The sequence below is a fragment of the Stegodyphus dumicola genome, chromosome 1 (genome assembly GCF_044657685.1).
Source record: "Stegodyphus dumicola isolate Sdum_Otavi_A_Nest chromosome 1, ASM4465768v1".
Classification (NCBI taxonomy): domain Eukaryota; kingdom Metazoa; phylum Arthropoda; class Arachnida; order Araneae; family Eresidae; genus Stegodyphus; species Stegodyphus dumicola.
Genome location: NC_140768.1, coordinates 126,979,652 through 126,994,809, shown reverse-complemented (window position 1 = coordinate 126,994,809; position 15,158 = coordinate 126,979,652). Strand labels below are relative to the sequence as shown.

The 15,158-nt window shown below is 32.3% G+C and overlaps 1 protein-coding gene across 3 annotated transcripts in view; it reads right to left on the bottom strand.

The window, feature by feature from the left end:
- Positions 1-349: 349 nt before the first annotated feature.
- LOC118189067 (uncharacterized) overlaps positions 350-15,158 on the bottom strand; it is a 28,183-nt gene continuing 13,374 nt past the window's right edge. For 2 of the 3 annotated variants that reach the window (XM_035359609.2, XM_085820262.1), the window contains 3 exons: positions 10,306-10,399; positions 7,041-7,195; positions 350-841 (listed from right to left, as the gene is read on the bottom strand). In XM_035359609.2, the coding sequence (XP_035215500.2) occupies positions 588-841; positions 7,041-7,195; positions 10,306-10,399 (503 nt within the window). In that variant the 3' untranslated portion in view covers positions 350-587. The remainder of the gene's footprint in view (positions 842-7,040; positions 7,196-10,305; positions 10,400-15,158) is intronic. The other variant, XM_085820259.1, reaches the window with a different exon arrangement.

Here is a 15,158-nt window from a genome sequence, read left to right as displayed (position 1 = left end):
TCACCAAAAATAATTGACGATAGGCTATATATAAAGGAAAAGGCTTTTTTCTAACGTAGGCTGAGCTCAACAAGAAATTAAAAGTACCTCAATCATATTCTGTAAATTAATAAGCTGATGTTGTTGACCATCCCCTTAACAATGCTTGAATAAATGGTGATATTAATTGGAGAAAAAGGAAAATACAATAACATTAAATATAAGCTTTTCTAAAGCTTATGGAGACCTTTAGCTTACAAGATGCTTACAAAATATTTAAACTCCTCCCCCCCTGAAAATGTACAATGATCTTATTCTGCATCGCTGGAAATTTCCAAGGTAGGTAACAAAAACATAAGAAAGAACTGTAAACCTCCATGAAAGAAATTTTATTTTTTCGAAATAAGAATGAACAGTGTTAAATATTAAATGAAAAAAATATGTGATGCATTAAAATTGCTAAAATTATTTCTTATTTCGCGGCTATAGGCTTGGTAACAAAACAATATTACTATGTTTTTTTTTTACAATAACAAATATTTCTTTGATGTTAACTTTATGTACTATGAAAGAGATTCATTATTCGGGCTGTTTTGAAACACAGGTCGTCACACGCCAGCAGGTAAATCATCTTTGACTTCAACCATTACGCAAGTGAAGATCACTCTAGTGGTGACAGCTTGGCCTGTGTCTTCAAAAAACATTTTTTGAATCGCACCGTTTTTCCCGCAGTCCACCAGTGTGTGCTTCATTTCATCACTAGTCACATTATAAACGTCCTTCATCCTGCCCTTATCCTTCATGGGGTGGCAGTGGAGAGTGATAACTGGTATGCGATAATCCTTAACGCAAAGTTTAAATTCTGCAAAACAAAAAAGATATGCATAATGACCGAAAATTTGGCAAAAGGTCTTAATTAGTATTTATAAATCATTAAACAACTGACTTCGTCTAATTTATACTTTTCTATGGGAGCATTTTGCAGTATGAAACTTCGAGTAGATTAAGCAGAAAAAAGAGGAAGCTGAGGGTTTTACATCTCACATTTTGAATGGCTGATCGTTATAATTCAACTTATATTTCCCCTCATTTTTGAAAAGCGTAATTTATAAGACAGAGTGTAAGAGAAGTGATTGTCATAATCTTAAGGCACACTAAAACAAAAAGGTTATTTATTATTAAAATAAATAAAGGTTATTATTTATTGAACGATGTTGGAATGTTACTATTGGTAGACACAGTTTTGAACAACTTAAAATAGAAAGATTAGGTATTTTTGGAAGTAGGCAAGAGGAAAAATGAGCAACACCTTGGCCTGGAATCGAACCACGAACCTCTGGAATACGCGCCCAGCGTGCAGACCACTACACCACGAAGGCACGCTAAGATGGCGGGAGAAATACCTTATAAGCTATTAATTAAACTATGTTGGCAGACACAATTTTGAACAATTATTTATTGAACGATGTTGGAATGTTACTATTGGTAGACACAATTTTGAACAACTATTTAATTGATCCATGTTGGCGTGTTACTGCTGGTAGACATAATTTTGGACAATTATTTTTACTGAAACATTGCTGTAAGGTAACACTTGTCAACGATGCCGAAAGTAAGTAATTTACGTTTTTTTTTTCCTTTTATTTGTTATGTTTGTGCCTCAACACATCGCTTGTGCCCATTTATTTCTACAAAATATGCTTGCTGTTGTGTGATCTACCACTTATTGAAGTTCTGTATTCTACTTTATTGTATCCTGTAAACAACAAGTTTCCATAGATACTTGTGCTAACATTCGTATTTTGACAGGGAAGTGGGCTTTTTAAGAAAATACATAGCAATATTCTTCGATATTTAGATTCTAAATCTAAAGATACACAAAAGAACTCAGTTTTGTTAAATTCTAAAAACGCAGATTTTAAAAATAGAACCTTCATTGAATTTGATAATATTGGAATTAAATTTTATGATGCTTGTTTCTAAAAATTTAGATTATTTTTATTAAAGAATTTCGTAATGCTTTTTATAACACCAACGTAGCTGGAGCGGTAGATTTACTCCTACTTTCTGTGTACGTTTTCACATTGAGAATCGTTTAAACGAATTGTCGTACTTTTTATTAAATTACAATACTTACATATTGATTACTTTTTTATCAATTTTTATGTGTTAGCAACAGTTCGCGTTCAGCTTAACAGTTTTAGGGTCGGAGAATATTGCATCCGGAAAATGAAATGTTTTATTCATTTCAGCGACTTAAGCGATGGTAAAAAAAAAAAAAAAAAAAAAAAAAAAAGCAGTATTAAATGATTATACTCAATAAAAAATTTTAATCTTCATTACCGTTAATAAAATAATATTGCTTTGTGAGTCACTACGCATTAGAGAGCACTATGCATTAATTTATAAGTTACCTATATTATAAGGTTACATATATGAAAATGCGTTTCCTGAGCACGAAAAACGATTTCCTATAGAAGACGGACGGGTTCTGCATGGAAGAAGTTCTACCTCAACTCAGACTTCCTAGTTCTGATTGCCTTTAAACCTTTCCATTTCCTTTGAGTGATTAAACAATACGGTTTCAACACAAGTGCCCATTTCAGTCTTTCCATTCAGAGTGTAAACTTCAAAACTGCATTTCACACCTTGCAATTCTAATGCAATTATATAATTTCGCTATTTAATGTAGGCATGTTCTAGAAATTATATTTTAAAATCAGAAGTTACGATAAAGAAAATATATTTTAGTTTTACTGGGCAGAATCTTTAACACAATGTTTGAAAGCAAACTTTATTTGCCGTCTTTAAAGTCTGTAGCAATCTCTTCAACAAACAACTACAGTGAGGCAAGAGGAAGTCTGAAACGAAACACTCACATCCCAAAAACCAGTATTAGGAGATAAAAAGACTATAGAACTCAAATATGAAAAATTAATTTCGAATGCAGATAAAATAATTTAAATATTAAACTTAATGTAGTAACATCTTCATATTTGCTATTAATTTTTTCACTTTATACCGCAGTTATGGGATTTGAAAAATATGTATAATGCGATATTTATATAGAATTCATAATTTCCATAAAATTTGGTTATTAAATTAACTCTCTACAATACACTACTAGCATTAAAACAATGTACTACACGCTGCATGCTACATTTCTGAGTACCAACATTTTGTACCTTAGTTTACTATGCTACTAATATGTACGAAAGAAAAGAACTCTTCATTTTTTCTTCCTTATCACCAAAGCATTTTGCAACAGAAATACAAATTTTATCCTGTATAAAAGAATCAAGTACAGCATCAAAAGATGATAAAAAAGAAAATTTATGCCTTCTCATCCAGTCATTCCGTATATAATGAAAACGCGGTCATGACTATCCCTCGTAAACAGTAATCAGCCATAGTTAGGTTATTCAATTACGCCAAAGCCTCGAGGGTTATCTGCCTAAGGGGATGGATGCCTTCGGGAAGGACTTTCTAAGGAAAACTGGCTCGTATACACGTTACACATGGGCAAAAACCACGAAAACACCCATGCAGCCAGCCCGTTCGCGGGATTCGAACCTCGGACCGAACTACCAGTGTTCAGCGACTTTACCGCTCGGCCGCTGGTGCTTATAAGAGATAGACTAACCCAATGGGATGAGCGTGCGTCACCCACATGTCCGCAAGAAGGAGTAGAGACGATCCGCCTTACTTACACGGAAACCTATGGCGTTTGTATCACATAACTGTTTTTAATTATTAAATGTGATACGTTGTATAAGTGATGAGATTATGAAAGTCACAGTTTTTGCAAATAAAATTTAACATATCACATTAAAGCACTTTTTGCTGCATTTTGCGAATTTTTTCAAGCGTAATTCTTGTATAAATTTCTTTACTTCAATAAAACAGTAAAAATTCTAAACGCAAAACTTTAAACTTATTTTTGCGTACAAATAAAGTAAAATTAAATAATATTGATAGCACATGATGCTTTGAAACAAATAAGGTAAAACTAAACAAGATCTGATAATTTTCTTTAATTTTATGAGCATTTTCAGGCAGTAGTTTTTTAAATTATTATAACATAACAAGGCCATCATTTATTTGATTATATAATCATTAATTATTAACATTACAAGATGATTATTTATTTTAGTAATTCATAAAATTAGGAGCATATACTTTTCTGAGTGTAATGAGGAAGAAAATGATAAACTCTGGAAGCACTCAGATTTGATTTTATATTACGTCCAAAGGAGCGTTTTTTGTAACGTTTGTGTGTTACTTTTATTTATAAAACACCATGTTCTTCGCAAGTAAACCACATAAAATTCAATTCAAGAGGAATATCACAAAATATTTGAAAAAGGCATAATTTTAGAATTTCCGTGCTGGAGATAAAAATTTTATTTTCTGTACAGGGTTGCCATTGTTTGCTACGTTGAGTTTGTTAATCAAAACTTCGTTAAAGTTACAAAATATGAAATGGATTAAAACAAATTCGAAATTAGGCCGTTCAGGTGGCCATGTTTGGGTGGAGGGTTACATTATTCAAAATTTGATGGCTCTAAATTCCGTCGTTTTTGCACAGTGCGAGAAACATAAATGCATTCATGCAGATTCTGCATTATTTAATTTCATTAAATATAATACAGGGCGATAATATTTGGTGGCAACTGTCTGCAAAGTGAAACGGACATTTATAATGAAACAAAGCAAAATGCCGTTTCGGAACTAATAGCTTTTCTGAGCTGCAGCCCCTTTAGGCTTATAAAATAAATTCACAATAAATTTGAAAACTTGTGCAGAACTAGAAATAAATTTAAAAATAATTACTATAAAATACTAGCATAATTAATTATTACTGTTAAATACAATTTTTAACATTAGAATAAATGCATAAAAGTTATTAATGTGTTAAAAGTGTTTATCACCATGATGTATTATGAAATATTATTGAAATAAAACTCTTTCGTAGAATATTATGCTATAATATTCACATATAATTTTTAAAAAGCAGTACAATTTAGAAAAACTTTCAAAACTCCATTTTTTGGATTTTAGTATTTTTTACTTATTTACACCAATAAAAAGCATAAAAATTGTAGGAAAAAATTTTTTGTGTGAATTTTTCTATTAGTTCATATTTAAAATATTATTTTTTAAAAGAAGTAGAAAAAAAATTTCCTTACAGCATGGGAAAAGTTAAAAAAATATCCAGACCTGAAAGCTAGCAACAGCTTTTTAATTATTTCGAACATTAATTATGCTTGATAAACATACTAAATTTTTAAAAATCTCAGTTTCAAAAATAAATATATTTAAAAATTCTAATTTGTTAAATAAGACGCTATCACCGGCTTTTCTTGTAAATTATACGCGCTGCAACAGTTGCTACTATTGTTAAATTTTTGCAAGTCGCTCCTACTCCTCCGGATGGGGTCAAGGTGAAAGCCGGGAAACCCCATTTGGCTTGGTCTGTTTCTTATAAGGTCCATGTAATCAGCATGTTTATCATGCTACATTTCGTCAATTTAACAATTCGTTATCTCTTGGTGGGAATTTTCTAATTTAGTGGTGCCATTCAAATTGCACGATCTGTTACTTGACAAACCAGAATTACTTTTTAACATAATGAAGGCATTTATCAACGAAATTAAAAATATTTAAAGATATTAATTTGGTTTACTAAATATATATTAAAACGTGCATAAACAATAACAATAATGATGCAAAGAAAAAAAATGTATTTATTTTCACTCTGAAATCCAAAGAGAAATCCAATTTTACAACGCAAGACTTTTTGCTCGTTACAGCTTTGTAATTCATACTTATTGATAGCTAAATATTATTATTTCAGACTACTATTTATTTCAAACAATTCTAATATGCTTCATTAATTATTAAATAACTTACTTTAATTTAAACCAAAAATAAATAAATAATAAAAATTTTGTAAATTTCCACATAAAACTTCCCAAGTGGGGCAAAACTTGAGAATAAATAATGCTAACCTAATTTCTTTCTTTAATAAAATTTTCTTCGAAACCTCAATTAAAATCTATATGTTTATATGTAAGTTATTATAAATTTCTTTATTTCTTACTATAAATTGACACCTGATGGCATTTCGACTCTTGTAAACGACTTGGAGAAAAATTACTAGAAATTATCTTCATCACGGGTTGTAGATGTTCATCCGTCCATCGGGTCTGTCAAAAAAAGGCTGTTTGCATGGAAATAGATTTCCAAACAATGGGGTTATTCTGAGACAATGGATTATCAAACTGCCAAAGGGGCTGCCAAATCGAGACCATAGTTCTAATTTATCCATCAATCTGCTGCAGATTCCGAAACAGGGATCATGACTATCTTGTTTGGAATATAACATACCTGTTACCCAATCCAAAGTCCCAATCACATTATGTTTCGGCTATGCAGGACTTGACATCGAAAGGGACAATTCTCGGAACCCCCACAATTCTAGGAAACTCACGTAGTTAGGTTACCATTTTCAATTACTACAAAGACTTGAACGCCAAACACTAATCGACTATCGCTCAGATTGGGATCACGTGAGGCTTCAGAAGCAGAACTTTCGTCTGATTGGTTGTCTCTACCCGGGACTGAGGTCCAGCCGAGACATTTTCGATGAAGTTTGAAAAATTCCCGCGTAGCCGCAACATTGCTTCCGTAGCTAAGCGGGGTTTCGCTTCAGGAGGGGCTCTTTTTTCTAGGAATCCTCCCATTTAAACCAGTGCTACCAGAATCACGTTTCCCAGAAAAATCCCATCTAGCAGAAACTGTAGCCATGTGTGATAACCTCTTTTAAGTAACAGATGGTGCGGTTTCACAACTACAGTTCCAGGTTCATTGCACAGAAAAAATAAATAGTTAAAAATGATTCTTTCAGAATCTGCACCTGCTATAAAAGTTTGAAAAATAGTTCATCAAATTATGTTTAATTTATGGCAATGATTTATAAAAGTTTGAAAAATAGTTCATCAAATTATGTTTAACTTTATGGCAATGATTTATTTTTTTTAAATGCTATCTTTACTTACCCACTACGACATCGTCATTGTTCGGACACTGAGCCGTTATTGAGAGTCCGCCATTAGGTGAGAAGAATGTTTCTACGACCTCTTCATCTCGGTAAACCTGTTCCTTCATATCTGTACAAGCAGGACTAAGAACATCCTTAAAGAATGGGCTCCTCCTGTAATGTGATTTGGAAAACAATTAATGATACGCACATTCGATAGGCTTATGTAAAATAGATTTCCTCAAATGATACATACTGTTATTCTGAGATTTAATGTAAAGATAAAAATTTTAAAGCCATGATGTAAAGTTAAGAAATCTGTGAGAGAATTTATGAAATTTTACGTAACTGATTTAAAAAAGGTGTGTTTTTACCTGCCAGACATATTCAGAAAATTAAGTGGAGTGTGTTTACTATTTCAAAGCAAAAAGAAGTGCATTAAAACTCCATTTACTTTAAAGATGAATATATTGCAGTTTCGATTCTCCGCAGGAGCTCGGAATAATTTTGAGTATTTTCATTCCTGAATCATTTCTTGAAGTGCCCGAATTTGAAGTAGGAATTCACAGAAACATCGGAAATTGCTTTCGTGGTTTACTGTTGTCTATTCATCAATATTTTCCATCTTTGAATGAAAAGAAGTAATAATTTCAGAAATTCTACCCACAAGATAAACTAGCTATTTTGTTTTATCAAAATATAGTTACAGAAATTATATCAATACAATGTCGGTCAACTAATGGGAATAAAAATCCCAGAAGTTTCTCTCGTTGTTTTTTGAGAGAATTGAGTGAAGAAAAGTCCTGGCAATCAAAGTATTATTGTCATTCGCAAACATACACATTGGCGGAAAAAATAAAGTTAGTGAGTATAATTTGTTTTACACTGAAATTAAATAGCTAAAAATTTCTTGAGATCTTTTTCTAGATAATCTAACATACTTTCATCAGCATTCACTTTTTACCCCCCCCCTAAAAGTCTTAACACAAGTGCAAGTGATCGAGGATCATTATCATTGATGTGATGCAGTGCAAACCTCTCAAATTGAATTTTCCTTCATGTAGTTTGACATGAGACATCTCACTGAAGGGTAATATATCACATATATAATTTCGTTACTAAATTATCAGCTCAGAAACTTGAAAGAAGAAACTTAACATAATCTTGATTTTATCGGGTATCATTCAAATGTCTTCTCAATTGACAACATAAGGCTGCTTCCAAAAGAAAAGGATTGTTCTTTACGCCAAAGATATATCTGTTGTCTACCTAAACTTCTTTACAATTCCACTAGAAGAATCTCAAATAATTTCGCTTCTCTGGCCGAATACTCACTTTAAAAAAAAAGCTTTTTCAGTATCTGCAGTAACACCATATTTAAATTCTCTAAATCTGAGAAGGAGGCTTGAAATGAGTTCTAATAAATTGGAACTGCGTTCTAAACATTGGTTAAAGCTGGAGATTCAGTTTGCACGACAGACGCATCGAAAACGTATTTTCCCTTTCATCACTCATTGGTGTTTTTCCAACCAATACCCAGCCAAGGCAAATTTCTTATAGCTACAATAACACTAGATTGTACTCTTTTTCTTCCATTGGAAAGTTAACCAACCACGTCTGCACCAATTAGATCAGTGGGCCCTGATGAATCTTCAGTGTCATAAAATGGTATATATTCATGGACTGGAGCTCTTTAAATCATAGTCCCAAAGGCAGAAGGGGTATACACGACAGACTGTATTTTGCTCATAAATATCACAAATTATCATCTAGACTCATTAGTTTAATTATGTAGACATATTATAGATTTTTCGGTGTTCTTTTCCAACAAAAAGTAGATGACTCAAAATATGTTATCTAGAAGACACGAGGCCTAGAGTAGAAATTAAGTCCTTTCTTTAATACGATTTTTGCGATGGTGTGTCATATAAAGCTCGAACATAAAATGTAAAAATGTTTCCAACTAATTTTTTTTCATGATCTGCAAAAGTATATGTGGTGAGTTTCTAACGCTAACAAGATTCACCGAAGTTTCTTCAATGCTATTTCCTTCTCCGTTGTTGTTTAAAACAGTCTTCTTAACATTTTTGTATTGTTAGGTAGTTTTAATCATATATTACACTATGATTCTTATGGCAAATTGCACTATTAATAGAACTGCTGCATTTATTTTCACAGTGACCAGCCTTTAAATAACTAAAGAAGTAACCCTTACCTTCTAAAGTTTTTGCCCTTCTGAAAATAGCCTTTTTTTTTAGCTTAAAAGAAATTAAAAGAATCCAGTTTTTCACTGCAAAACACGCATTTCTTAGCAGGAGAGGTAGCACTTAGCAAGTTTGCTTGCTTTGAAGGTTCGTTCGTGAACAGTTTTAATGGATTAATTCTATAGGATGTTTCGCTCTGCAAACTTAAACCAATTATAGCTAAATTTATACGTTCTTCGGATGCTATTTCTGATTTCAATAATTTTAGTAAACTGTTCAGCCTACATTTTAGATATGGGCCTTTTAAAAATCTTCTGGTAAGCAAGACTCAGCTATAAAGGTAATGGGGCTGTGTAATAAAACAAAGTTGCTTTCTTGAAATTCTTTTGAAAAAGTTGCTGTTTGTGAAAGAGAAGTAAGGAATCCAGAATGCAATAATATTATACAGATTAAAAATAAATAAATATGAAATACTGTCAACTATAAATTAATCAATCATTCAATTAATTATTGAAATACTGTCAACTATTAATTAATAAATTATAAATTAATTCCTGATTTAAATAAATATTCATAGCTATGAAACAAAACGAAAAACATTCAAATATATTTCCACTTCTCAACAAAATTATTTCATATCGCAACACATGTTTTAGAAACCGTTTCTCTGGTTTAAATCTGCGTTTCCAGAAGCCAATTATATCTATACGCACATTTATGAAAATCGCCAGACTAGTACAAGGTGGCGACGATAAGAATACTGAGCTTCAGTCATGCGCCCTTATGCTGCAACACAGTAACAATAATATCTGTCTTTTTTAATAGCGGCAAACTTACACAAGAATGCGGTATTTCTGTGAAAGGTATCCCTATGGTTAATTTGGCCTACGCTACTTTTAGGAGTAAAACAATCAAAAGTTTTAAATTCTTATTTTTGTTGGGTTAAATATGAAACCGTCAGGTATTTCCTTTCTCCCAATTTCTTCTCTCTTTTTTTTTTATAATTCTGTTAGTCATTCACCATCGCTGCAATATACAATATCTTTTAAATTCATAGTATTCAAAACGCAGCATACTTACGACCCCATGGCTCTTAAAAGGAAAAAACTGCTTCCACAATCAACTTCCGCTTCAGCGGCCTGCGGTGGCTTGCATTCGAAAGGTTCTTCGGCTGCTGTAAAAAAGGTCAATAATTAAAAAAAAAAAAAAAAAAAAAAAAAAAATCAATTTTTTTAACAACGCGAATATATAAGATGTTTCAGCTTACTGACCAATTTTTAAAATTAGTTATTCATTTGTTGATATTATGGTGTATAAAACAAGAGCTAATTCGAAGAGAGAGAAAAATATAAGAAGTTTACGAAAATTGCTGTGGCCTTTAGTGTATATTCTCGAGTTAACTTGGTAAATTTCTGATACGGAGGAGATGTTATTTGCAGTAAATGGATATATGTAAATAGTCAAATTTTTATTTAGTATTACTGACGCTCAAAGGGAATCCAAAAACCTTGAAGTGCTACATCAGTTTGTTACTGCTAAGTTAATAAATGGAAGGAAATGAGTATTTAAAAATTAGATCATCCACCTGTAAAACATTCTGTACAAAAATAATCTTGTTTGGAGTAAATATTATTGAAAAAAAGTGAAGGCTGAGATTTAATTGTTCTTTTCAAGCAACTGAGTTCATTTACCTTTTTTAAACGGTAAAAGCTGCCATGAATTTTTGTAACTCCGCAAACAGCTTCCGAAGTTAATGAAAAATTAAAATTTTCTTAAAGTCTTATTTTCTTTCTTCATTTTTTAAAGTGTATTTTAAACATATTAAGTATTTCGGATGATAAGGTGATCCCGATATGATGCAATGATAGTATAACGTTATAGAATTGAGGCAGAGTTTAATTAAAAAATGTGTTACCCTACCATATTAGAAATAAAGTAATACAAGTTTAAACATTCGCTTCGCTTCATGGTTCATTTACGATTTACCATCGCCATTGTTTCTTTCCATCGATATGGATAAAAGTTAAATATTCATAGGATCTCGTATACAATTACGTGAGATTACTAAACAAGAAATGCGTCCCAAAGCATTGCATAAGCAGTGAGACATCTGTCCGAACAGTACAAGAAAATTTGTATTAGTACTATTTTCGTGAAACTGCCCTGCCGAGAAGATAATGCTGCCTTGCGTACTGCGTATGATTTTGTTACCATCGTTGTAGATAGCTTTGTGCTTTGTAATTTACAAACCAATACGTTTTGAATATAAAATCCTACTGCTATTAGAAATTCCAGTAAAAGAAACGAAAGTATTATTTTTTCAGCAAAATAGAAATATAAGGTGTTTCAGCTCACTGACAAAATTTTAGATGCAGTTATACATTTCTTGATAATAAGGTTGTAGAGACATTAGGTATTTTTGGAAGCAGACAAGATAAAAAATTAGCAACGCCTTCGCCGGGAATCGATCCACGGACCTCTGGAATACTCGCCCAGCATGCAGACCACCACACCACGAAGCCATGCCAAGAAGGCCGGAGAAATACCTTATAAGGTGTATAAAATCAGAGGTTATTCAAAGGATGAGAGAAATGTAGGATTCTGAAAGAGATAAATGCTCGTAAGTTAATCTAAAATTAATTTTGCCTCGTTTTAAACTTGTAATTATTGGTGCTTTTTATTTTCAAAATATATTTCGAGCCATTGTGAACTGCAGTGGCTACGGATATAGTATTACAGCACTGTACTTATGTACAGAAAGTTATGACGCAGTCTGACTTTTAAATATTAAGTGCTAGAAATGATACTGATAACACATCTAGAGGAACCAATAATTACCTCTGCGAATTCGTGCGCATATACTGTCCAATAAATGAAATAATTGGACTTAATTGTAATTAGAAATAAATATGTTAATATGCTGAAATTGTGCATTTTGCCCTGAAAAATCAACTGTGTCGTCGCCAAGATTCGAATCATGCATCTTCCGATTGCTAGTTAAATATGTTAACCTCCTCACTTCCTGAGAGAGTATAACGATGAATGTCATAATGCCTTACATCCTCTCTGGTCTAACAGCGGTTGAACAGTTGAGTCCTCTCAATTACCGCTTAATATTGATGGTTCAATCTTTGTTCAAATACTGCTGAAAGGGCTAGGGTACATGGGAATTTTCGTGGTTTTCGCAATGCACAATATAAATGCAAGCCAGTTTCTCTTTGAATGTTTTCTACGAGTGCATCCCCTCTCAAGAAGATAACCCTAATATGCTTTGTCGTAATCAAACAAATATACTCAATCCAAACCAAATTCTTCACTACAATACTGACTGTACAGGAGCATCAGATTCCATCGATCAAACAGATAAAAAATTTATTGTCCACCACAGTTTAGTTTAGTCCAAAACACGTTAGTTTTAATCACACTCACATTTCAGTCGTGTTTTCGCAGGGATTCGAATGAAAAATTTTCAAATTGCTAGCTAGAAAATGCTGAAGAATTTTACTCCCACAGCATGCACGGTTGGTATGCGATAACTCTTTTTATGCATATATGTGTTTCCAAATATGAACTGACGTTAGTTATTTGCATATTTCAAACATACTGTTCTACAAAATAAGAAATACGTATGTCTCTGTAAGACAGAGGGAAACTTTTGCAGATAGTTTATCAGTGTCGGTATAAAACAAATAGGGAGACAAAGTAGACAGATGGCTTGTTTTGCAGCTGCTAAGTTTTTCTGCCTTCAGGGAAAATCAAGCTTAGGTCCTAAGGAAAAGCAAACATAAACAGGGCAATTTTGTTTGAGAGGAAAATAATTTTGTAGCATTTGATACAAAATTTTTTAAGGCTAGGTAAAAGAAGTTTGTTTAAAAAAAAAGGAAAAATATAAAACTCAGACTCTACAGAAAATATAATAATTATATTTTTAAGTAATGTAGGTAGGATAGAGAAGATAGTAATATAGAGAAGTAAGATAGCGTAAGTAGATAGAGAAGATGAAAGAGATAAGTAAGATAGAGAAGATGAAAGCGAAGCGTGAAGTAACCTAACCATGAATATATCCTAATGTACAAAGAACCTAATCAAAATTAATAGAGGTAAAACAGAAGGGGAAATGCTTCCTTCCAGTATTTGAGCACTCCTGAACATTTGTTTCTTATCAGAGGAATAAGTATAGCTAATAAATCTTCTAAGCAGAAGTGGGGCGCTTTGAAAACTCTTAAAATGTGCTTGAGTTAGTCGAAACCGCAAGCAAAGCTTCCTATCCTAAAAATAGAGTAGGGATTCACTTTGATAACAATTTAAAATCTACTTAGGAAACTGACTTTAAGCTAGACTGGAAAGCAAAAATAAAAAATCTGCTTCCTTGTACAACTTATTAAATTATGCGCAATTTTTTCTGCTCTTCGTTTAAACCTATTTCCTCGAATTTCATTAGATATATATTTGTCATTCAATGAATACAATTCTGACTTCGCCGAAAGACAAAAATACATAAAAACTCAAAGCATCCATCTATCTGAGGGGACAACTATTTTTTTTTCAATTGAAAATTATTAAGATGGTTTAGCTTTATTTGATTATGGCCAAGCACTCAAAGGCTATCTGCCTACTCGGCTACTCGAAGCTACAGAAGTCTATGTGGAGCACTCAGGCAAACAAGCTTGCATTCATGTTACACACGTCGAAAACTGCAAGAAATCCCATGTAGCCAGCCCGTTCGCCGCGTTTCGATTCCCGGAAAGAAGTACCTGCGTTTAACGACTTTAGAGCTCGGCTATTAATTGGTTGAAAATTATTTAGAAAAGAACCCGATTGACAGATGAGCATGCACAACCCTAATGAGTACAATTTAGTAATATTTCTACAAGACTACATGCAAACTTAATCAGAAACGAAACGCCAACATGTATCAAACTGTGGTAAACTATAAAAAAAAATATACTTTTAGTTATGCGCCGAAGAAAAAAATTAATAAATAAAAGGAACAAACTAGATTATCATTATTCATTCTGAAGTTTTATTTATTTATTTATTACATTATCTTTATTTATTACGAAGTCCACCTGGCAAAAATTTATGTGAAAAACGACGAAAATTTTTAGTTTAAATTAAAGTAAGTTTTTTAATAATTAATTAAGCATGTTAGAAGTATTGTAAATCTGTCTGAAAATTTAAAATCTGGCTCTTAATATTTTTGAATTACAAATGCTACCAAAGTAGCAGGTAGAAAAACTTTACATTTGAGAGAGAAAATAAATATAAATTTGATTCTTTTTGATCTTATGATTCTTGTTTAGACATGATTTGATAAACATTAGTAAGTGAGATTTAAAATTTATTCAAAATTTGTTTTTTATTTTATTCATAAAAAATATGTTCTCTATCTCGCTATCTTCCCCCCCCCTCTTTCAAATACCTGGCTCATCAGCTGTTTTCAGATCGTGCTTTTTAATTTTGAGATCACTGCTTTTTCTCTTGCTTTTTTCGGCGACTCTTTTGTGCTTAATTCCGTCAACATCATTAACAGTATTATGCAACAGAATCTGTGAGAAACCTGCAGTCTTTTATCAGGCATGCAAGTAGATAACTTTTAATATTCACAAGTTACTTTTGCTTCAAAATATTCTTGCTGTATTTCGAAAGCATCGTTATGTTTCCAGCTTGAATTCAGTAAAGATTCTGCTTCCGTAGCAGAAAAATTATTGGTAAATCGTAGTTAAAGAGTACCTTTGGCTGATCAATGACTAGTACAGTTTGAATAGAATTGTATTGCTAAATGTTAAGCTTCCCCCCAATTTGATGAAGAACACCTGAAACTTTGCAAGGGATGATTGCCAACTCTATTGACTTAAAGCCGTACAGCATTATTATCATTCCTACAACAACTTTCTAATTGTCCGCTACTCCCCGGCGTACACCTGCGCTCC